The 21,665-nt window shown below is 38.0% G+C and overlaps 7 protein-coding genes and 1 long non-coding RNA gene across 9 annotated transcripts in view; 6 read left to right on the top strand and 2 right to left on the bottom strand.

Moving 5' to 3' along the window:
- The window catches only part of LOC104768701, an 878-nt gene extending 457 nt beyond the window's left edge, over positions 1–421 (top strand). The window contains exon 3 of the long non-coding RNA XR_764279.2: positions 70–421. This is a non-coding gene — a long non-coding RNA (uncharacterized LOC104768701). The remainder of the gene's footprint in view (positions 1–69) is intronic.
- LOC104768700 lies at positions 659–1,420 on the top strand. Its single transcript, XM_010492732.2, has 3 exons — positions 659–852; positions 960–1,124; positions 1,219–1,420. The coding sequence occupies exons 1-3, from the start codon at positions 697–699 to the stop codon at positions 1,414–1,416; spliced, it is 519 nt and encodes a 172-aa protein (XP_010491034.1). The 5' UTR covers positions 659–696; the 3' UTR covers positions 1,417–1,420.
- On the bottom strand, positions 1,658–5,177 carry LOC104768699 (coatomer subunit delta-like). The gene is made up of 12 exons (XM_010492731.1): positions 5,075–5,177; positions 4,622–4,669; positions 4,483–4,522; positions 4,157–4,380; positions 3,672–3,914; positions 3,425–3,593; positions 2,990–3,288; positions 2,665–2,857; positions 2,423–2,576; positions 2,244–2,306; positions 2,056–2,152; positions 1,658–1,944 (listed from the first exon to the last, which is right to left on the bottom strand). The coding sequence occupies exons 2-12, from the start codon at positions 4,622–4,624 to the stop codon at positions 1,849–1,851; spliced, it is 1,581 nt and encodes a 526-aa protein (XP_010491033.1). The 5' UTR covers positions 4,625–4,669; positions 5,075–5,177; the 3' UTR covers positions 1,658–1,848.
- On the top strand, positions 5,380–7,694 carry LOC104768697 (translocase of chloroplast 34, chloroplastic). Of its 2 annotated transcripts, none has more exons than XM_010492730.2 (8): positions 5,380–5,510; positions 6,003–6,126; positions 6,230–6,337; positions 6,422–6,546; positions 6,651–6,915; positions 7,032–7,100; positions 7,180–7,341; positions 7,437–7,694. In XM_010492730.2, exons 2-8 carry the CDS (start codon positions 6,025–6,027, stop codon positions 7,545–7,547), a joined length of 942 nt encoding a protein of 313 aa, XP_010491032.1. In that variant the 5' UTR covers positions 5,380–5,510; positions 6,003–6,024; the 3' UTR covers positions 7,548–7,694. The 2 variants fall into 2 exon arrangements, with proteins under 2 accessions (XP_010491032.1, XP_010491031.1); XM_010492729.2 differs by having other exon boundaries at positions 5,381–5,510; positions 6,008–6,126.
- LOC104768696 (protein SAD1/UNC-84 domain protein 1-like) lies at positions 7,836–10,265 on the top strand. Its single transcript, XM_010492728.1, has 2 exons — positions 7,836–9,145; positions 9,714–10,265. Exons 1-2 carry the CDS (start codon positions 8,048–8,050, stop codon positions 10,038–10,040), a joined length of 1,425 nt encoding a protein of 474 aa, XP_010491030.1. The 5' UTR covers positions 7,836–8,047; the 3' UTR covers positions 10,041–10,265.
- On the top strand, positions 10,753–13,725 carry LOC104768695 (type I inositol polyphosphate 5-phosphatase 10-like). The gene is made up of 8 exons (XM_010492727.2): positions 10,753–11,170; positions 11,294–11,387; positions 11,536–11,640; positions 11,715–12,297; positions 12,383–12,576; positions 12,727–12,835; positions 12,946–13,097; positions 13,193–13,725. Exons 1-8 carry the CDS (start codon positions 11,143–11,145, stop codon positions 13,341–13,343), a joined length of 1,416 nt encoding a protein of 471 aa, XP_010491029.1. The 5' UTR covers positions 10,753–11,142; the 3' UTR covers positions 13,344–13,725.
- LOC104768694 (probable pectinesterase/pectinesterase inhibitor 47) lies at positions 14,878–18,128 on the top strand. The gene is made up of 4 exons (XM_010492726.2): positions 14,878–15,833; positions 16,728–17,085; positions 17,195–17,386; positions 17,476–18,128. Exons 1-4 carry the CDS (start codon positions 14,988–14,990, stop codon positions 17,979–17,981), a joined length of 1,902 nt encoding a protein of 633 aa, XP_010491028.1. The 5' UTR covers positions 14,878–14,987; the 3' UTR covers positions 17,982–18,128.
- Positions 18,261–20,317, bottom strand: LOC104768693 (probable pectinesterase/pectinesterase inhibitor 46). Its single transcript, XM_010492725.2, has 2 exons — positions 19,216–20,317; positions 18,261–19,116 (listed from the first exon to the last, which is right to left on the bottom strand). The coding sequence occupies exons 1-2, from the start codon at positions 20,234–20,236 to the stop codon at positions 18,437–18,439; spliced, it is 1,701 nt and encodes a 566-aa protein (XP_010491027.1). The 5' UTR covers positions 20,237–20,317; the 3' UTR covers positions 18,261–18,436.

Here is a 21,665-nt window from a genome sequence, read left to right as displayed (position 1 = left end):
TTTTTTTTTTTTTTTTGTTTCATGAATCTATATGACTCTGTTTCGAAATTTGATTTGGTTTGGTGGTAGGGAACAAGGCTTGAATTGGGCAAGATTTTGAGGGCAAACTTCCATCCATATGCCGGAATCACTTTATACATCTCTTTCGAAGTCAATGATCCGTCTGATGATGCTAATCAGACCAAGCCCTATAGAGCAGTGGTTCGCTACTTAGCCGGAGATCTTGAAGTACACTCTTGCAAGCCTAAACCCTCTTTGTGAATTTTGTTAGAGGTTTGTTGTGGTATATCTGCAAGCTCAAGAGGGCAGAAAAGTGTTTGCTTTGTCCTTCAACATCGATTTTTGTATGGTTTGGTGTTGGTGTTTCATCATGTCATTAATTAGCCAAGTTATGTATTTGGGTAGATATGAATAATTTAGTAGGTTTGTATTTTTGGATAGATATTTTGAACCGATAAATGAATATGCCATTATCTCACTGTTGCAAGGAATATAAAATTTTAGATTTTGAATACACAATATTTTATTTTTTTGTAGGAAATTTAATCGTAACTTGATAAACATGGACCTAAAAGACAAAATATGGAAAAAACAAAATTTGATATATATTTCTTTTGATTTCCTCATCATAAACTCATCGATTATTAGGGTTATAGTTTTCAACCCCCCATATCAAATCGTCCAATATTTTCAGCGATGAGATCACAGATTGAGCATGAGAGGTCCGATCTTCCTTGCCCTAAGCGTCCCAAGTTAGAGGAGACATCGAAACATGACTCGTATGATTCGGATGATTGGGAAACTTTGTCAGATGATTTCCGACTCTTAGATGAAGAGTGGGACAAGAGCGGGGTTTGTAATCCAATAAATCTCTCCAACGTTCGATATTTATTGATTATCTTTGTTTTACTTTTGATTTTATGGTTGGTTTTTATACATATACATATTCATCTTTTTAGGGTTTTGATGTGGACTTGTCGAAACTACGTCACACATTCGGTTACGGATCTGTGGATCTGGACGAGTCTGACCTAGCTAGCAGCAGCGAGCCTCATGAGAACAATAACAGAGATTTTCTCAACAGAATTTCGAAGATGGCTATCTCCTACTACAACGAAAGGACGGTTAGTAATCGAATGAATCAATATTACAACTTCTTCTCTTGTTTGCTGTAACATATTAATTAATAGTATTGGTTATGATGAATGCATCGTATAGGATACAAGTTTGGAACTTGTCAAGGTTCTGAGAGCAAATTTTCACCCATCTGCTGCAATCACGCTCTACATCACCTTCGAAGCATATGATATTTGGGATGTTAATAACCAGACAAAACGGTACCAGGCAGTGGTTCGCTACTTGCCCTGGGATATTAAAGTATGCTCTTGCTGCCCTGCGCCATCTTCTTCAATCTAGATGATGAATCTTTCTTTATAAATTGGATAGCTTGCTATGGATTTTCTCAAGTTTTGCAACGTGAGTTTATACGTACACACGTATATATGAATAAAACTCTTTAGCTATCTGTAAAATTTTACTTGAATAAATGTTTTATGATTCAAAAATGCAATGGCTTCTTTGGTTCCCAGTAAAAGAAGTAAAAGAAAAAAAGCGAGATTGTATTGGTAGCGTATTATCCTTACCATTGAGAAAGAAGTTGGCAAAAACAAAAGTTATGAATATGTATAATGTCTTAGTAGTAGTAAGTTGATAAAGAAACTAGCAAAATCCCAGAACATTAAGTTTCAATTTTTGGCATACAAATACGAGAGACAAACCCAAAGACCAGATAGTATAGAAGCAATTAAAAATAACAGAGGCTCCAAAAGGACAAACTCAAAGAGCTTCTCATACGACTTGGTAATTCTGTGCAATCAGCTGCGTCCTCTGCACAAACCTTGGGGTCACACCACCACCACCTCTCAGAGGAATCATTCCAGTCACCTGCACCATTATGAACATGCCATCTCATTTGTAATCCAACACAACAAGCCTCAATTCTCGGATAAACCAAAATATGGAACTTGTATTTTTTCAGAAGACCAAGATTCATACCTTCAAGCCACTGTAAGTACTAGCGGCTGCAAACTGAACAGAGATGGGGAAGAAGGCCGATGAATCCGCTGGTGGCACGACAAACTCCATTGACCCACTGCAACAAAATTTTCATGTATATTCATTCACATGACAAATAAAACTCCAAAGTAGTTTTTAAGCAGATGATGGCATCATCATTAGTTTACCCGCGGTTGGTGTTGTCAATGAGAAGTATAGACCATTCGAGAACAGAATTTCTTGGGTCGTACCTGATAATATTCACAAAGATACGGTTAGTTATTAAGAGTGGATAGAAAGACAATTATAAGTTTCAGAACAAATAAAGAGGTAAACCAGAGTGTAAAGGTCAATTTATGTTTCAAACCTCCAGTCCCCATCGCATTGTCTAACGCTTGGTGCATCTCTTAGAGCAGGAAGTGGTACGATGATGATGACATTAGTCAGATCAAACATGGCTGAGGCTTCATACTCCAGGCTGACATATGTCTCGTTTCCAGAGACTGAAGGCCAACAGTTGACTGCACCAGACAAAAGATTTGCATGAATGGGACAAACATAAACATGTAAACCTGTGAAAAACAGACACGATAGACTCCAAAGCCTTACTTGTAAGTGGCACCATTGACTCTTCTGCTCTTTGCATTCTCCACCTGAGAAGACCAACTCCATCTCCACCTTGACCAGTGGGAAATGGCTGATCAGGTCTCTTCAGCCCTAGAATATTCTCATTATTAAACATATCTCGGTTGATGTTGGGATGAGTCTTGAAAAGAATTTCGGGATTTCCACCGGTTTCAATCTGTAGACAAAATAAAACATAGACGGGTTCAAGATAAAATACAGAAAGTGATGATGTGTGATGATGTATTCAAGAAAACTGTAAAAGGCCTGGTAAACTCTTGCAAACAGTTAAGAAAGAACATTGGAGTACCTGGACTTGGACAAATCCATCTTCTTGGTTAAGAATTTGAAGTGACAAGGTTCCCTGCATATCAAAGCTACTGACTCCACCATCTCGTCTCAATGCAACATTGAGCTTCTCTTCGACAGTCAAAGTGAAAGGATCAGTTGGAGGTGGGGCAGACGCTCTGGATTGGCTAGTAGGCTTAACATCTTCAATGATGTCTTCACCTTCTGCTTTAAGGGACTCCATTAACTGGTTCTTGCCAGACTTGCCAAGTTTCATGCCAGAACTCTTAGGAGGAGCAGTAACAGAAGACCGTGATCGATCTGTCAAGTTAAGCACGGTGGATAAGAATTTTGAAGCAAAGAGTTTTTGTTATCGAAATTAAGTAAATCGATAGAGGCGCCTAAGGAACCATAGATGGGACATCTGTGAAAGATCAACTAGTTAACACACACTAACCTTTCGGTTTGGTATTGATAGGCTCAACATCTGAAATCATGCCAAACCCAGAACCACTTCCAAAACCACCGCCACCACCACTGGATATGCTCAAGTCATTGAAACTACTTTCAAGTCTTCCAGATCCCATTGAACTCATGGACGAAAATCCTGGCTTATTCTTTTCAATCTGAGAATTAAGTAAGAAATATTTATAACTGTTCGAGAAAAATAGCATAAAAGAGCAGGATGCGCTCCTGTCATGTACCTTGCTTTTGTCAATCTCATTCGCCTTACGCTTCATCACGTCTTTAGTGTCATTGATCTTGTTCTGCATTACCAGCTTATGTAACTTCTCCTCATGACTTTCCATTTCACAATACTGCTTCACCTGGGCAACTGTCACACTTTCCTTGTGCCCAAGAGATATGACTTCATCAAACGCAAATATCAGCTCAAAAGCAGCCCTGAGAATCCCTTCTTCATCTAAAGACATGGAATACTCAGGTACCTAGAAACAGTCAAATGATCAAACAGCATGTCAACGCTTTGTCTGTAGCAAAAAACCTTTTTGGAAATAAAATTCAGCTCTCCCTCATAAGAACTGTCAGGCTTCGACGAGGGTATGGTACTAACAACAGTACACAGACTCACTTTTCCAAATAACTAAGAACCAGTACACATCCAGAATCAAGGAAATGAACTCCTCAAATAAAGTAGCAGAAGTAAAAGTAAAAGAAGAAAGAAGCATACAAGTTTGGAGAGCAAAGTGAGGGTGGCCAGATCTTCAAGAATGTTACTCTGCTTAGTTGTAACAAGAAGCAGAAACAGAGATTCAATAGGCTGATATACATATCGCACATTCTCTGTCTCGATATAGGTATGCTGCTTTCCCATTCCAACCAGCTTAGGAAAAGCTGCAAGTAGACCTTCAATCCTGATACGGGACATATCCACATATTGTCTGGAAATAAGCACTATATAAAAGAACACAAGTTAGAGAAAACGCCCAAAAAACAAAATATATTGAACAAAACGAGAATTCGAACACAATGTAAAAGGTAGAAAAATTAATTCACCTTTCCCAGACTTAACCACAATGGCAGCAGCAAGCACGACCTATATAAACCACAGGTTACAAAATCAGACCATAAAAAAATCATCAAACACCACAGTTCAAAAACAGAAATAAACAAATCATAGAATAGAACTAAATACCATGTTGACTTGCGTTTCGGGTTACAATCTCAGAAAGGCAATGTGAATCTGAAATACAAAGACAAACCAAACGGTAGAGTGAGTCCAAGTAAGAGCAAGATCAGAAGAAACAAACGAGATTTGATCCTTGAAGATCAAAAATAGCATAACAAGGGAAAGAGATCTCGCATCTGGTAGCGAACGAAATACACAAATCCAAACGAAACGCGAACTTACTAGCGAATCAAAATATATAAAACAACAATTCATATGAAATCGCACAGATCCAACGGATCTAAGAGCATCAGAGACACAGAATCGAGAAAAACATAACTGGAGAATCGAAATCAGCACAAACGGATCAAATTCAGGAAACAGGATCGCGAAATTTAGAAGAACAATGGAGATCTACATAAATGCAGCTACAAGGAACACTGATACTAATCAAAACAACGAGAGAGAACAAAACGGTACCAGGGAGTGATCGAAGGCGATGAAATCACCAGTTTCTTCTTCACAAAGCTCGCCGAGTAAAAAAAAAAAAAATAAAGACGAAACGAGTCTGAGACTAAATAAATCTAGTGTGTCTGTGTGTGTTAGAGAAGACGATCCACAAAACGAGGACAAGTTTATTATTAGGCCGTTATTGGGCTTTTCAAGCCCATCGTATCCATAAATTGATATTCGGTTTACTCCGGTTGAAACGGAATAAGTCCGAGAACAATTATATTCGGTTAAGTCCGGTTGAAACGTGAAAGGGACGCACTTTACTGATCTGTCTGTTGTACTGAGAGATTTGTAGCAAATCAATCATCTTCATAAAAGTCAATTTCAACTTCTAGGGTTTTAATTTTGATACGAGGTTAGCGAATCCGGCGAAGAATATCCGCCACTGATAGCTCAACCTCAGGTAGGTTACTCTCTCTTTCTCTCCGGTTTCTTTCACTTCGTTCACACACTTAGAAGTATCCTCATTTGATTTTTTTGGGGTTTGACTCAGTTGAGGATTTTAGGATTCTGATTATCTCTCGATACTTGATTAGTTTACTTTCTCAAGTTATTAGTTCTTTGTATGCTCACTTTACACCGTGTTCCTTTCTAAAGCAATGAGATTATATTCATATAAAGATCTGGAAAAAGGAACTGATGAAGACAACAAAGATTCAAGATTTAAGTTTTAAGGGTTTTTGTTGTTGGGTAAAAAAAAAGTTCTCTTCTTTTTGTTCTTTTTGATTTTTTTAGAAGACTTTACTTGATATGATAGAAAGTCATATGATTTATTCAGAGATAGTGGAATTAGACAACTTATCAAAAATTTGTTCATTGGTCTTTTGATTGCTTAGATTTTTAGCAGATGAATTTAGTCTTAGCTTTGATAATCCTTTTTGGGCTTTCCTTGAAGTGTAGGACTAGGATTTGTGTCCATGGCAGCTTTGCAAATGTCCCGTGAATGGGTCGGTATCCAGCAGTTCCCACCTGCTACTCAATCTAGATTGCTCGAGATTCTTGGGAAGTATAAAGAAGAGGTTCCTTTCTTGTTTCTAGCTTCATCTGTCTTCTTTTTGCTTGTTGTTTCATGTCTCTCTGGTTTTAGTTTCTATTGTGTTTGAAAAATAAAAACTTGCGTAGGATGTGAGCTCGTTAACGGTCCTTGTGATGGGGAAAGGCGGTGTTGGAAAGTCATCAACTGTGAATTCAGTTATAGGCGAGAATGCTGCTGCAGTTAGTACTTTCCAGGTGCTAATTTTAATGCTCCTTTTCTACTGCCTAACTTTGTTGTATTTCTTTCTCATATCAAGTGTGTGGCTTCTCTCTTTATAGTCTGAAGGACTGAGGCCGACCTTGGTCTCTCGCTCAAGGTCAGGATTTACATTAAATATCATTGATAGTCCTGGTCTTATTGAGGGAGGATATGTGAATGATCAAGCCATCAACATTATCAAACGGTATGTTGAACTGTTTCCAGGTTTAAGAAGTTGTTCTCCTAATTTGGAGCACATTTGTGTCATGTGTATATTAATTTGGACTCGTGGGTGTTGAATTTGAACAGATTTCTCCTCAACATGACTATAGATGTGCTATTATACGTAGACCGTTTGGATGTATACCGGGTGGATGACTTGGATAGGCAAGTTGTCAGTGCTATAACCGATGCATTTGGTAAAGAGATATGGAAGAAGTCTGCTCTTGTTCTCACACATGCTCAGTTCTCTCCACCGGATGGGTTAAACTATGACCTCTTTGTCTCCAGAAGGTCCGATGCTCTTCTTAAAGTTATCCGTACAGGCGCTCAACTGAAGAAACAAGATATGCAGGTATTACGAGTTTCCTCCTTTTTGTACATTACATCCTCACATAAGTCTCTCTGTAACGACCTTGGTAGTAGTCAGATCAGTAGTAGATTCATTAACATCTGAATCTTTTATTGTAGGGTTCATCTATTCCTGTCATTCTTGTTGAGAACAGCGGAAGATGCCATAAGAATGAAAGCGATGAAAAGGTGAGTTGATGGGTTTCTTCCATGTTATCTGTTGTAGTTGAACCAATGTTGAAATCAGATTTTTCCAAACGTGTGACAGATTCTTCCAGACGGTACTTCTTGGATTCCCAATCTGGTCAGCACAATGACAGAGATCTCTTTTAATGGCAACAAGGCGATTCACGTTGACAAGAAACTGGTCGAAGGGCGAAACCCAAACGAAAGAGGAAAACGACTGATTCCTTTAATCTTTGCATTCCAAGTAAACGCCTCTGAACCATTTCAGTAAACAACAATACAGAATAACGTCTTAAGGGACTTGACTATAACATCATGTTTTGATGGTTTGAATTGCAGTACTTGTTGGTGATGAAACCATTGGTTAGAGCAATCAAGTACGATGTTACAAGAGAGAGGAAACCGGCATGGGAGCTGAGAGACTCCGGTTTAGCAAGTCGAAGGTCTTGAGTTGTTGACACGAGTTTTGTTTGGTTTGTTTGTTTATCTTTTGACTCTTGAGAGAGATTTGTTCTGTAGTTTAAAATTGAGATAACTTGAGAATGTGTGGTTCACAAATCTTAACTGTCGGGAAGTTTTCTTATCTTTAATTTTCTTCTCCAACCTCGTAAATCGTAACTAAAGAGCTTCTTTAGTGATAATTCCATAATTAATGTGTTAAGTAACCGCTGCAGTTATTTTTTAAATAATTGAAAAAGTAAAAAAAAAAACTAAATATTTTATTAGAGAGGAACGACGTTAAAAAAAGAAGAATTGGGCAAACGGAGAAGACGGTTCAGAGTTTTTGAAAATTGAGAATTTTGCAGAGAGAAATTGTCAAAAAAGATTTCGAATTTTTCCAAAAGTTTTCGAATTTTGCCAACTCTGTAGTGAAACGAAACTAGGGTTTTTGATTTCGATATTTGTCGAAAAGATTTGGGGTGCGATTGTGTATAGTCAAACCAGATCAAATGTCGGCATCGACGGTGTCGATCACCGCTAACACGGCGACGGCGACTAGACGGACGGCGATTCTTGCCGGAGAGAAGAAATCAAACTTCGATTACCCGCAAAGCGAATCGCTTGCGAACGGTGGTGTTGGTGAAGCCGGTGGTACGAGCAGAGATCTGAGCCGCGGTGAGGCTACCTTTGATCGATCTCACGGCCAAGATTTAGGTCCTGTGACGAGGAGGTCTGGTTCCGCCGCGACGGGGACTAATACTACCACCGCTACGCAGCGCCGGACGCGGAAGGTTGCGACTCCTAAGCCTGAGAAATTGGGATGGAAGAGAGTGGTGAGGATATTTGCGAAGCAGCTTGGTGCACTTTTGATTATTCTTGGGTTGATTCAGTTGGCGAGGAAGATGATTCTCAAGGCTTCGTCTCCGTCTCCGTCCTATCCGATTTCTTCTTTTGAGATGGAGATGGCTTTTTCGGGATTGGAGAGTCGACTTGCTGAAGTAGATGGTCTTGTGAAGGCTACAACGAGTACTATGCAGGTTCAAGTTGAGTTACTTGATAAGAAGATGGAGAGGGAAGCCAAAGCGTTGAAGCAAGAAATCGAGAGGAAAGCTTCTGCATTTCAGAGTGAGTTGAAGAAGATAGAATCTAGAACTGAGTCATTAGAGAAGTCAGTAGATGAAGTAAAGGCTAAACCTTGGGTGTCTAAAGATGAGTTACAGAGGATTTATGAGGAACTGAAGAAGGGTAATGTCGATGATTCTTCTTTTAGTGATGTTAGCATTGATGAATTGAGAGCTTATGCTCGTGATATCATGGAGAAAGAGATTGAGAAACATGCTGCAGATGGCCTTGGACGAGTAGACTATGCGGTGGCCTCTGGTGGTGCTTTTGTGATGCAGCATTCAGATCCGTATCTTGTTGGAACAGCGAGTATTTGGTATGCCACAAGCATTCGACGTGCTCATACCAATGCTGTTAAGATGTTATCTCCAAGTTTTGGGGAGCCTGGTCAGTGTTTTGCTCTGAAAGGTAGCAATGGCTATGTTCAAATCAGGCTCAGAGGACCAATCGTACCAGAGGCTTTCACATTGGAGCATGTAGCTAAGGTAATGATATTTGCACTGCACAATATTTTTGTCTCAGTATCAGTTTTCTTCTTGTGTGCTCTTACGACGTTCATTAGTTCACATACATGAGTGTGTGTAGAATGGTTTCATATTGAGATGACTGTATTTTCTTTGTCTGAATTTGTCTGGTTTACGCTTGAGGTTTAGTTTAGTTCGGTAGCTGCAATAGATCCACTGAGTTGGACTATAATTACTAAATAAGTTTCTTCTTCGCCAATATTTTGTGTGCCACTTACCTTTGAGAGTTTCTTTAAGACCTTTTGCCTGTTTTTCTTGCATTCTTTTCTCGAAATTCATTATATAGTGCCATCTCAAACCTCTGTTAAAGAGTTCAATAGTATGCATAAATGGATCTTTTGAAGGTTTGTGTAATCTTCTGTTTTTGTTTGCAATTACTGGGACTTTGCTGTTTGTAGTTTGTGATCATAGAAGTTCAATACTGAACGTTTTTACTGCTTCGATTTCAATATGTGATCATGGTTGTGTCTAATTTCTGGGATTATATATACACTGACCTGATGGATTCATGCATTGTGAAAATGAACAGAGTGTAGCTTACGACAGATCGAGCGCTCCAAAAGATTGCCGAGTATCAGGATGGCTGCAAGGACGGGAATCTTCAGTTGAGGAAGAAAAGAAACAACTTCTAACAGAGTTCACTTACGACCTAGACAGGTCGAATGCACAGACATTCAACATCTTAGACTCATCATACACAGGTCTTGTAGATACTGTCAGGCTAGACTTCACCTCCAACCACGGAAGCGACTCGCACACTTGCATCTACCGGTTCAGGGTTCATGGGACTGCACCAGACCCAGTCTCTGTTGTGGAAACCAGTCTTGATCAGGACTCTTCACATGCAAGTGAATAAAACCTCTTCTCTTTTGTAACATTTCTTCATCCACATATCTTTTGTTGCCTATGTTTTGGTTTTGGAAGGAGAAAAAGAAAGATAGCATCAGATTCTGTGATTAGAGACTACTAGTAGAGAGTTGTTTGATTTGATTCCTCTTTGTTTTCACCTTTTGGTTTATTTTGGTTGCAGACTACATAAAATTTATGAATTGGAAAATAGTGACAAGGAATCCAATTTATTTTTCTGATCTTTAAAACGCATCTTACCTATCTACTAAGACTCGGATATGACAATAACATTTTCATAAGAGAATAACTCCAACTTGGTTTTGTTCATGCAGTATATACACCTATGCATCAATGTCATCTTCCAATTTAACCACATTTTAATCTCTCAAGTCTCAACCATCCGGAAAATGATAACCAAAGTCCAAACAAAATTGACCGAATCAAATAACTTGTTTTAATATAATACAGAATCAAGTAGTTAATTTTGATATGAAATCGTCAAATTATACTAAACTAAAGTGGATTTTATTGGAGAATTCTAGGCCCTACATACATATACCACACGCATATATATATACGTGTGCACTAAAAACGTTACTTTCTAATTGAAGTAATCAAAGTTCGGTCAAAGGGACGCATCATAGATTCATATAGGATAATACAATCCAAGGTCTATACACCACATAATAGAAAGAACAAAAAAGATGAAAAGAGAGAAGAAGATTTGTATAATGAAAAAGCAAAGGAACAACAGGGGCATATAAGTATCAAATGAAGGGAACAGTGTTCTTGATTTCAGAATATATTCTTTAACTTATTTTAATTCTTTCTTATCTTTGCTTCCTAAGCTGATAAAGATCTCTTCTTTTCAAGAATATAAAATACTACACAAGAAAAACCAAGTGAAGACCGAAGCATTGCATAAGATAAAAGTAAACAACAATTTAAAAAGCTCCCTTTGCATTTGAATGCTTCTTTGTACTATAGTTTGTTAATTCTTTAGTGTTCGAAGACCAAACCTGAGGAAGAAAGCTCTTGAATCCTCTCCCTCATAAGTCATACCACGAGAAACATCTCAAAGAAAGTGGCTTTAACTGTTAGAACAAAACATGTCGGATCCACTCTATATATTTAACAGTATGTCCCTGTGTATATATATTTACTTACATGTGTGTGTCTATGTCTATCTATCTTTTCAGAATTTTGTCGTCTCTCTCATATTTTACAGCTATTTTTTGGCTCTGTTTTTGACTTCTTCAGAGTCTCAATCCGAGATAGTAGTTGAATCTCTGTTAGCTTCAAGCAATTTCAGATCTTCAATGCCCACTCAGGCTCAGCAACACCAGTCCTTAAGGTATATACATAAATCTATGTTAAAACTATTTCTATGGATAGATTCTTGACTTGTTCTGTAATAAAAAATTTCTCCTTTTTGTTTTATCTCTCGAAACAGAGATGCTCTGTTCTTATGTCTAATGTTTTGGTTTTGTAACTATATGAAGAGTCTTTGTGGCAACATGGAACGTAGGAGGAAAATCTCCACACTCTGGTCTTAATCTCGATGCTTTGCTTCATGTCCACAGCGAATATGATATATACGTTTTAGGGTATTTCTAAATCTCTTTGAGTACTTCATCGATATATATGTATTGAGGGTTATCGATTTAATCTTTCCTCATAGTTTTCAGGAGATTGTTCCATTGAATGCTGGAAATGTTCTTGTTCTTGGAGACAACGAGCCAGCTGCTAAATGGTTAGCTATGATCAATCAATCCTTGAACAAATCATCATCATCTTCTGGAGGAAGACTTGGTCCAAAAACTCCGTCTTTTGGGGCAGGATCGATGTTCTTTGCGAAACCTTCTTTGAAGAAGATCAGTGAGAGTTTCAGAACAGATTGCAGGAGAAAGCTTAAGATCTGTAACTGCAGCACTTTCTCTGAAGAGATTGTAAGAAAATACGGGAGAGAATCTTGTTTCAGATGTCCTGAAGGTCTAGTTAACCAAACCGGTGTACTATCTGATGACGAAGATGATGATGAGGATGATGATGATGATGAAGACGAGGATGAAGAAGGAGGAGGAGGAGGAAAAGTTGCTTCTCTTGTAAGCAACCAGATGATGATGAAGTATGGCTTAGTGGCATCAAAGCAAATGGTGGGAATATTCCTCACTGTGTGGATGAGAAAGGAACTTATTCAACACGTTTCTCATCTCAGAATCTCCTGCGTCACCCGCGGAATCATGGGTTGCTTAGGAAACAAGGTACACTACTTAACCACTCTCACACTTCAAACAAGAAGAAAAGCTCTGCTTCTAATTTATATTCTTTTTTCGTTATTCATCATAGGGATGCATAGCTGTGAGTTTGCAGCTATACAAGACGAGCTTCTGCTTCATCTGCAGTCATCTAGCTTCTGGTGAGAGAGAAGGAGACGAACGTCGCAGAAACTCAGATGTGATCGAGATTCTCAAGAACACAACTTTCCCTAGAATCTGTAGAACTTCTTTTACCCGTGTCCCTGATCGAATCACTAAGCACGAGTAAGATTCAAGAACTTATTGGCTTAGCTCATGTTCTTTATATGTTACTATAGGTCTCATATCACGTTTGATGTTCTTAACAATCCTCTTCAACTAAACGTTACTCTGTCTTTGCTAATATTTGGTTTTCTTAACGCATTTTAACCTCAGTCGGGTCATCTGGCTTGGAGATTTGAACTACAGAATAGCATTGAGTTACTCAGAGACAAAGACCCTCTTGGATAGAAACGCTTGGGACGCTCTTCTTAACAAAGATCAGGTTTCACAATCGGTTCCTTTCCTCTCAAGAAATCAAAAACAGAAAAATTCAGTGTTGATCGAACTCAAAAAAAGGCTAAACCGGTTTATTGGTTGTGAAACTAATTACAGCTCAAGATCGAAAGAGACGCAGGACGAGTGTTCAAAGGATGGCACGAAGGCAAAATCTTCTTCGCACCAACTTATAAGTATTCTTATAACTCAGATGCTTACGCAGGAGACACTACTAAAGAGAAGAAGAACAAGCGAAGAACTCCGGCCTGGTATATAGTTAACCAGAAAATTTTATGATTTTGGATTTCGATTGGTTTTGGGTCGGTTAAGCTGAACCGGTTTATCTCATATTTTTTTTCGTCAGGTGCGATAGGATTCTTTGGCACGGTGATGGAATCCGGCAGCTATCGTACGTGCGCGGCGAGTCACGTTTCTCCGATCACCGGCCGGTCTGCTCCGTGTTCGTCGTCGACGTTGAGGTTTGTGAGGGTAAAACCGGAACTAGAAGACAATGACTTAAGGAAAAGGCGTAAAAGCCCTCTTGGTAGATGTTATTATTACGATACGGCCATTAGCGGACCTTTGGAACTCGCGAGAGTATTTATATTTACGTTATGTTGTGAAAAAGGTGAACACGTACAAGAACTATATATTTTTTTCGTTATGGGTAATATGGGCCGACCAAACCAAAAAAACTCGGCAAGTCTTCCGGTTTGTATGACAATGCTAAGTTGCCGACATCACAAAAATCATCCAGCTCTTAAATTTGTTTTGAAAAATTTGCCAACTAAGAAATGTTGTATTTTAGATATATATGAATTATTCCTTACAAATGCATATGCTCTATATTATGATTCGAATTGTAATGTTTTTTCAATAATAACGTTTGATTTTGTTTTTTCCAAAGCAACTAAGGTTATGTGCATATTGATTGTATATCCCATAATTAAGATATGAATAGATGATTGTGTACTGTATATTAGACAGGTATTCCGGAAGTTAATACCTTTTGACTTACTATATTTTAAGATTGAATATTAGTCGTAGATTATATTACAAATCCACAAGATATCAAACAATCGTATCTTTGAAATTTAATTTCGGTTGTCAAAATTTTAGATATATAATTATATATTCTATCTACCTATTGAGGCAATTTGACTTTTCACGTTGGTTTTATCTAAAATATAAAATCAGTCTTGGCAACCAACCAACGTTAGGAAAGAGTATACTTAACTGGAGCCTAACTTGTAAGTGTAACAAACAAAGTGATGATTTAACGATTTCAAAAAAAAACTTACAAACGGGTCTTGTCTTCGCCCCAAAGTTCCGCAACATCTCACATGTATTCATTTTGACTTCATTCTAATTAATTAATCATTACGTATGTGGTTTGTGAATTATAGACATTATCATTGGTTTCGATTTTTGTTAGTTTATTCAAAATCACATATTCACCTAATTTATAGCCAATTATATATTTATCTGATATTCTGATCCAAAATAGGATTGTAAAAAGTGATTGTGAACTTTAACTGTTTAGGAAGAGGATATGTTACAATCTTAAAAATAGTTGAATAATTTTGTCTTTGTTTAGCATTAGTTTGCAAATGTTTATATTGTTATATACGACTTATGAGTAAACAATGATATATGTTGTACAATCTTTCTGTAAACTAGCTAAAACTCATACTATTTTTTAAAAAAAACTAATTTGTAAAGTTGTAATGAACGTAGGTTCGACTCTAGAGTCATTAAAATAATCACCATCCTATATCGAAATTTGAACTATGTCATATATTAATATCCATATTTTTTGGTCAATGTACGAATCGACCACCTGGTGCACTCCATTGGATCTTACGGTAACTTATTAAGAAAAGCATCTAACATTTTCTATTATTTGATCAAAATGAAATGATATATACGTGGCCCTTATATAGTTTTATACATAGAAAATTTGTGTATAATATTTTCTCTGACTAATAATTCCTAAACAAGGCAACATGCATTACATTATTCATAAGTTTCTCTCCCAAGCCATGCATTATAAATGTTTATGCATATACCTATATATCTCCCCTACCATGCATACATGAAATAGGACACAAGCTCTTAGTAGATAACAAAAAAGGACACAAAAACACTTTAAAAAAAAGATGCAAACTCATCACTTCTCTTCATCTCTCTTGTTCTTGGCTCTTCTCTGTCTGTCATGGACTTTGCTAGTCTCACCGACACAGACTCCGTCACAGCCTCCTTCACAGTCTCCAACAAAACCTCCGTCACAGCCTCCTCCACAACCTCCAACACAACCACCAACACAGCCTCCGTCACAACCTCCAACACAGCCACCAACACAGCCTCCGTCACAAACTCCAACACAGTCTCCTTCACAAACTCCAACACAGCCTCCAAGACCGCCTCCGTCACAGTCGCCAAACATCGCTTGCAAATCCACTCCGTACCCGAAGCTCTGCCGCACGATCCTCTCAGCCTTTAAATCCTCACCCTCTGATCCTTACAACTACGGAAAGTTCACAATGAAGCAATGCCTCAAACAAGCTCGTCGCCTCTCCAAAGTCATCAATCGCTTTTCCGAACGCGTGAAGGATGATCCCGGCGCGTCTACGGCTGAAGAAGTAAGTGCGGTGGCTGATTGCGGGGAGCTAGCACAGCTTAGCGTTGATTACCTTGAGACGGTTTCGGAAGAGCTGAAAGCGGCGGAGGTGATGACAGCAGCGCTCGTTGATCGTGTCACAAGTCTTCTCGGAGGTGTCGTGACTAACCAGGAAACGTGCCTCGACGGTCTTGTGGACGCTAAGAGTGGGTTTGCGACGGCAATTGGAACGCCGTTGGGGAATCTCACGCGCCTCTATAGTGTGTCGCTGGGGCTTGTGAGTCACGCTCTAAACCGTAATTTGAAGAGGTATAAAGGGTCCAAGGGGAAAATCTTTGGTGGTGGTAACAAAGCAGTTCGTGAACCGCTCGAGACTTTGATTAAGGTAATTTCGTCGAACTTTACTTCTTGTTTTGTCTTCGTACGTCGGTTTATAAATAAACTATTAAGTATTAGCTTAAAGTACACATGAAAGAAAAAGGAAAAAAAAACCTAGACAGTAGATCATGTCGGAATGTTTAGAAATAATTAAAAACTCCTAAGTACATATATATAAAGTATTGTTTTGAGACAGTTAACGGGGGTTTTAATATTCTAATTATATTGAATCGGGTTTAAAGACCTAATGAAATCGTATGTGGTGATTTAAAAATTAATATATATATATATATATATATATATAACATTTTGATTATACATTTTAATGATATTAAACATAAAATGTAAGCTAGAAACTATATCTTTTTATATATATATATACTCTAAAAATCTAAAATTATTAAATGGGATGACGGATATAAGTTTATCGGACCACTGTATGTTATATATATAGTAATTATATTTTATGAACCAAATCATGCATAGATATTTGTTTCATTAAGCCTAAATCAGCACATGCAGTTTACAAAGTTCGGAGTTTACGTACTTTAGACACTCGAAAATGGCACATGGCCAGATAGCCTAGTCACATATATATTACCAGAGTCAACGAAGCTGTGAATACGAAAAGCGTTTTGAGTTTTGACTTTCAACTTTCAGTTTATAAACATTAACTATATGAAACTTTAACAAAAACGAAAGATAGATATCGAATAAAATCACATGGGTCCACATGATTTCTTCCAGACCAATCGAAAAACTCACATGGATTCCCTTATGTACATTTATCACTTTTAAAGTATGAACATGATGTAATGTAACCAGTGTACGAAAATGTCTATAGTTTACTATTATAATAAGTATGTAAAATTAATGATTAAGTAAACTAATTAATTTGTAGGTTTTACGCAAAACATGCGACAAGAGCAAGGATTGTCGGAAAGCTAACAGAAATTTAGGTGAGCTAGGTGAGACGAGCGGTGGCTCGATCCTCGTAAGGGAAGCAGTCACTGTCGGTCCATATGAAACCGATAATTACCCCACCATAACTGAGGCCGTCGCTGCCGCACCTAACCACACATTCCCGGAGCAAGGCTACTTCGTAATCTATGCAAGGGCAGGTCTTTACGAAGAATATGTTGTCATTTCAAATAAGAAAAGGAACATAATGCTTATTGGAGATGGAATCAATAAAACCATAATAACTGGAAACCATAGTTTTATTGATGGTTGGACTACTTATAATTCTTCGACCTTTAGTAAGTGTTTTGGTTTTTTCACATTTATATATTTTTTTGTATTTGGAACAAGTCCTAAATATTTCTTAAGATCTAGACAATAATAATAACTATTTTTTGGCGTTTGCAGCGGTGGTTGGAGACCGTTTTGTTGCAGTTGATGTGACATTCCGAAACACAGCTGGACCACAGAAACACCAGGCCGTAGCCGTAAGAAACAATGCGGATGGATCAACATTTTATCGATGTAGTTTCGAAGGCTACCAAGATACGCTTTACGTTCATTCTTTGAGACAGTTCTATCGTGAATGCGATATATATGGTAGGAGATATCTTCAACTATAAACTAAAACGACAAGGTAAAGCAAGTATATATATTTGAGGTTATAAATATAATATTTTTTGTTACAGGGACCATAGATTTTATATTCGGAAATGCCGCTGCAATTTTTCAAAACTGCAACATATATGCCCGAAAACCGATGGCAAATCAGAAGAATGCGGTGACAGCCCAAGGAAGAACCGACCCAAACCAGAAAACTGGAATCTCGATCATTAATTGTACTATTGGAGCTGCCCCGGACCTCGCGGCTGACCCCTCGACCATGACATTCCTTGGGCGGCCATGGAAGCCTTACTCGAGGACAGTCTACATACAATCATACATCAGCGATGTTGTCCAACCCGTTGGGTGGCTAGAATGGAATGGTACAACCGGGCTAGACACAATCTCATATGGTGAATATGACAACTTTGGACCGGGGGCTAATACAAGTAAAAGGGTCCAGTGGTCAGGATATAGCCTGTTGAACTTGGCAGAAGCCATGAACTTTACCGTATATAATTTCACGTTGGGAGACACTTGGTTGCCTCAGACCGATATTCCCTTCTACGGCGGTTTGCTTCACACCGAATGATAATTTCATACTATATTATATATATAGACAATTGGTCTTGCCTCATTTAAATGCAATAAAAAAATTTATTCATTTTTGTTATACGAAATCTGAACTTGGAAGTAGTTACTTGCAAGTAATAAAGGATTGAATGGTTCGTGTATTAGGGGGTAATATCGATGTTAATTAAAAGTACGTACTATTTATTTGATATCAGTGAAAAAGAAAACTATTATCTAATATCAGCTTTGAAGTTTACTTTTTTCTTTTGTAGAAAATAAACATAGATATTATATGGTTTTCGTATAGGAAAAGAACCCTCGAAATTATATGAATAGAAACAAATTCAGAACCTCTGAAAGACAGACAATACAAGAAAAATAAATTAGAAGGGAATATTGTATTGTTCGTTAGAAAACAAATCAGAGAACGACCAGCCATTAATTTTCAGACCAGTCTTTTTCCAGCAAAAAGTATCAAAAATCAGATTTGAACGGGATTTTAGTAGCCGGCAACCAGTTATTGCCGTCTATAAAAGGTTTCACCGTAAACTTATTTGCTTCCTTCTTTGTTAAAGAAGTCTTCAACCCTCTCCACGTAACCCGGTTCTTGGTCGAGGCTCCTGGTCCGAAATTTAAGTGCTCGGCGTAGAAGATCGTGTCTGGTGCGGTATCTCCTACCCACGGTAACCACCCTTTAGGATCGATAAACCCGTCCATGAATGACTTCATGATCACCGTTGTAGAGAAGTCCTTCCAAGGCCGGCCTAGGAACGTTTTGATATCTTTTAGGTTATCCAAAGGCTTGATGGTACAATTGTGAATAGAAATCCCTGTGTTTTGGTTCGGATCTTTCCTGCCCTGAGCGGTTATCGTAACCTGCTGGCCTTCCATAGGGCGACGAGGCAAGATCTGGCAATTTTGATATACAACCGCAGCGTTTCCAAATATAAAATCAACGGTCCCGAAGATGACACAATCACGGTAAAACTGACGTTGTGCATGAGCGTACATCGTGTCTTGGAAAGCGTCCATGGTGCACTTGTAGAACACAGATAAGTCTGCGCTTACCATTAGAGCTACGGCTTGATGCTTGGCTGGACCAGCTGTGTTGACGAAGGCCATGTCCCTAGCCATGAACCCCTTTCCAAACACAGCTATAAATACAGTACAAATAAATAAATAAATGATCATATGAAAGAAAGAAATAAACACACACATTATGTCAATTCATGCTTTTAATTATATGTACTTACCAAATGTGGCGGTTTCGAACGTGGGGGTTCCATCGATGAAGTTGAGTCCAGCAGAGATAATAGTCTTACTCTGTCCATCTCCAACCATCACAACGTTCCATTTCTTCTTCTCAACCCTAACATTCTCCAAATAAACTCCTTTCTTCACATATATAATCGTAGGCTTCTCATTCTTCTCTTCCACTTCCGCTAAAGCCTCACCTATCGTTCTATACTTACCCGACCCATCTTTCGCCACGACAATCTTAGCTTTCTTCCTCAAATCACCACTCTCCAAAAGTCCACGACCCATCATCATCGGCAAGTCATTAGCAACGACTTTGGCCTCGCCACTCGCCAACAAACGACGTCGTCCCAGGTTAACGGTGTCAGCGATCTTCCCTAGCCACGTTATGATCGCTAACGCATTGCTAGTCATCTCCGTAGAGTTTTTCAAATGAGTTTCTCCGAAAGTTATCGAACTCGGATTTTTCGCTTCCACTAATGCTTCCATACACGTTTCTTGGTACGTTCCCACGGAGCTAAGCCACGTCCTGAGATCGTCAACGTTCTTCGTTTTGTCTTTGATTGACGTCATCGTATCGTTGAGCTGGTCAACGGCTAGCCCGAGAACCTCCACGCAAGTTCCCATTGCTGCTGACGTGGCGTTATCCATGTGTTCGCTGTTGGAGAAGCCCGTGAGAACGTTCGAGAGCTCCGTGACGGTAATATTGACGGCGTATTTGAAGAGCTCCTCCGGGTTTAATCGGCTCCCGTTTGGAGCCGATCCAATGGTCTCAAGACATTTTTCTTTGTGCAATGTCACGTCGCACAAGGCTTTGATCGAGGCGGAGATTGGTCCGTTACTCTCCGTCGCCGGTTTCTTGCTGTTACCGTGAGCTGCGGTTCCCACGACGGCTCCGACGACAATGCAGACGAGAACAATGGCAGATATAGCGATGATGGCTATTCTCTTTCTTGCCCTCCGACTTGCCTCGAGTATGGCTTGCTCATGCTCGTCGAGTTTGCCGTAGGAGGACATTTTGGTAATTTCTCCTATTCGGCCTCTGATATTTGATTATTGTTTGAATTATCAAAAATGTTTTGAGTAATTACTTTTGTTTTCTCTTAGCATAGAAGATATATAGAGTCGTTGATTTGTATATTTAATTGGAATAAAATTGGTTTTACGCGGCACAAATATATACTTTTGCGTGGGAGGCACTAAGATGAATTGTTTGATTGTTATGCTGTGAACATTGCGAGTGCTTCTCATGTCTTTTCTATTATGTTAGAAATTTAGAATCTTTCATCTTTGCTGGTTCGACATTATGTTAGAATTTTTTTTTTCTTTTCGATTTTTAGATTCCACAATTTGGTTTGTAAGATTCCCTTTATATTAATATATAGATATTTGATCACCTCCTTTTGTATTATATTTAATACATACATATACTCTTCCATCATAATGATACATTTAGTTGAGATCTTCGCGATGAATTTGTGTTGTATATAAATTTGTAGGTGGGATCCAAATCATATATGCATGTCCACTTATTGTATTTTCTCGCAATATAAAAAATAGAAAATAAAAATTTTATAAAGAAAGTAGTGAAGAGCACAATCTAATTTTTTTGGTGGAAATGTTTTTCTTACACGATCGATCTCCAAACGTCTTATTACGGGAGATTTTTTTTTTCCTCCAGCAGACAAGGCCCAACTAAAATGTTTGAACATGCACTTTGGAAATGACAACATGAATTTTGATGCATTCATCTCGTTATTACTCTATAAGGCAATAATGACCAGCCCTATAAAAAGTTTTGGTTTCTATTTTCATCAACTCATGGTATAATACTAAACTAGTATACAAGGTTATGAATGTTATCTCAAATTTACATAAAATGGCATGCAAAGTAAAAATTTCGTATTATGGGGAAAACATATTTTTTTGGTATTGATAATAATATATACTTTTTAGCATATAGATTATATATTGACGTGTTGGTAGAGACGCTTTGATTAGTGGATGCAAATCTTTGGTCTGTTGACCACTTTTTATAAACAGCATATTTATAAGTTTAAAACATTATCACACACTCACATTTATTTTGGGCCTTTTGTTGTTTTATGGGTCTTGAGATTGCAATAAATAGACAAAGCATTTATGGTTGTCTGGATATGAATTTAAAGTAACAACTAAATGATGGATGTTGTCTTGTTACTTAGTCAACCAAATTCCCTTCATATATGTATATAAATTTTAAATTAATACTTATATTTATGAAAATTACAATTAAATCTATAAATTTAAGGGTATAAATTGTTGGAAAAAGAGTGAAAAGAGTGGGAGGGGAATTTACTTGCAAATAAATAAACAAATGCAAAGCAAAAACAACTGTAGACTGTAAACAATTGCAAACTAAATAATCATACTTAAACAGAAAAACAAAAGCAAACGAAACAATCAC

This window comes from Camelina sativa, chromosome 20 (genome assembly GCF_000633955.1).
Source record: "Camelina sativa cultivar DH55 chromosome 20, Cs, whole genome shotgun sequence".
NCBI lineage: Eukaryota > Viridiplantae > Streptophyta > Magnoliopsida > Brassicales > Brassicaceae > Camelina > Camelina sativa.
Note: the sequence above shows the minus strand (reverse complement) of the source record. Positions and strands in the feature narration are given on the sequence as shown.

Bases quoted from the DNA above. Each gene is read 5' to 3' on its own strand.
- LOC104768697 (XM_010492730.2), top strand. From the start codon at position 6,025: ATGGCAGCTTTGCAAATGTCCCGTGAATGGGTCGGTATCCAGCAGTTC. The intron at 6,127-6,229 runs GTTCCTTTCTTG...AAACTTGCGTAG, and splicing joins TTGGGAAGTATAAAGAAGAG to GATGTGAGCTCGTTAACGGT. The intron at 7,342-7,436 runs GTAAACGCCTCT...TTTGAATTGCAG, and splicing joins CTTTAATCTTTGCATTCCAA to TACTTGTTGGTGATGAAACC.
- LOC104768694 (XM_010492726.2), top strand. From the start codon at position 14,988: ATGCAAACTCATCACTTCTCTTCATCTCTCTTGTTCTTGGCTCTTCTC. The intron at 15,834-16,727 runs GTAATTTCGTCG...ATTAATTTGTAG, and splicing joins CGCTCGAGACTTTGATTAAG to GTTTTACGCAAAACATGCGA. The intron at 17,387-17,475 runs GTAGGAGATATC...TTTTTGTTACAG, and splicing joins TCGTGAATGCGATATATATG to GGACCATAGATTTTATATTC.
- LOC104768699 (XM_010492731.1), bottom strand. The intron at 3,915-4,156 runs GTATGCTTCTTT...GACTGTTTCTAG, and splicing joins TCACTTTGCTCTCCAAACTT to GTACCTGAGTATTCCATGTC. The intron at 2,153-2,243 runs GTAAACTAATGA...ATTTTGTTGCAG, and splicing joins ATTGACAACACCAACCGCGG to TGGGTCAATGGAGTTTGTCG.
- LOC104768700 (XM_010492732.2), top strand. From the start codon at position 697: ATGAGATCACAGATTGAGCATGAGAGGTCCGATCTTCCTTGCCCTAAG. The intron at 853-959 runs GTTTGTAATCCA...TCATCTTTTTAG, and splicing joins AAGAGTGGGACAAGAGCGGG to GGTTTTGATGTGGACTTGTC. The intron at 1,125-1,218 runs GTTAGTAATCGA...TGCATCGTATAG, and splicing joins CCTACTACAACGAAAGGACG to GATACAAGTTTGGAACTTGT.
- LOC104768696 (XM_010492728.1), top strand. From the start codon at position 8,048: ATGTCGGCATCGACGGTGTCGATCACCGCTAACACGGCGACGGCGACT. The intron at 9,146-9,713 runs GTAATGATATTT...GAAAATGAACAG, and splicing joins CATTGGAGCATGTAGCTAAG to AGTGTAGCTTACGACAGATC.
- LOC104768693 (XM_010492725.2), bottom strand. From the start codon at position 20,236: ATGTCCTCCTACGGCAAACTCGACGAGCATGAGCAAGCCATACTCGAG. The intron at 19,117-19,215 runs GTAAGTACATAT...CTGTATTTATAG, and splicing joins GTTCGAAACCGCCACATTTG to CTGTGTTTGGAAAGGGGTTC.
- LOC104768695 (XM_010492727.2), top strand. From the start codon at position 11,143: ATGTCGGATCCACTCTATATATTTAACA. The intron at 11,388-11,535 runs GTATATACATAA...AACTATATGAAG, and splicing joins CAGCAACACCAGTCCTTAAG to AGTCTTTGTGGCAACATGGA. The intron at 12,577-12,726 runs GTAAGATTCAAG...TTTTAACCTCAG, and splicing joins GATCGAATCACTAAGCACGA to TCGGGTCATCTGGCTTGGAG.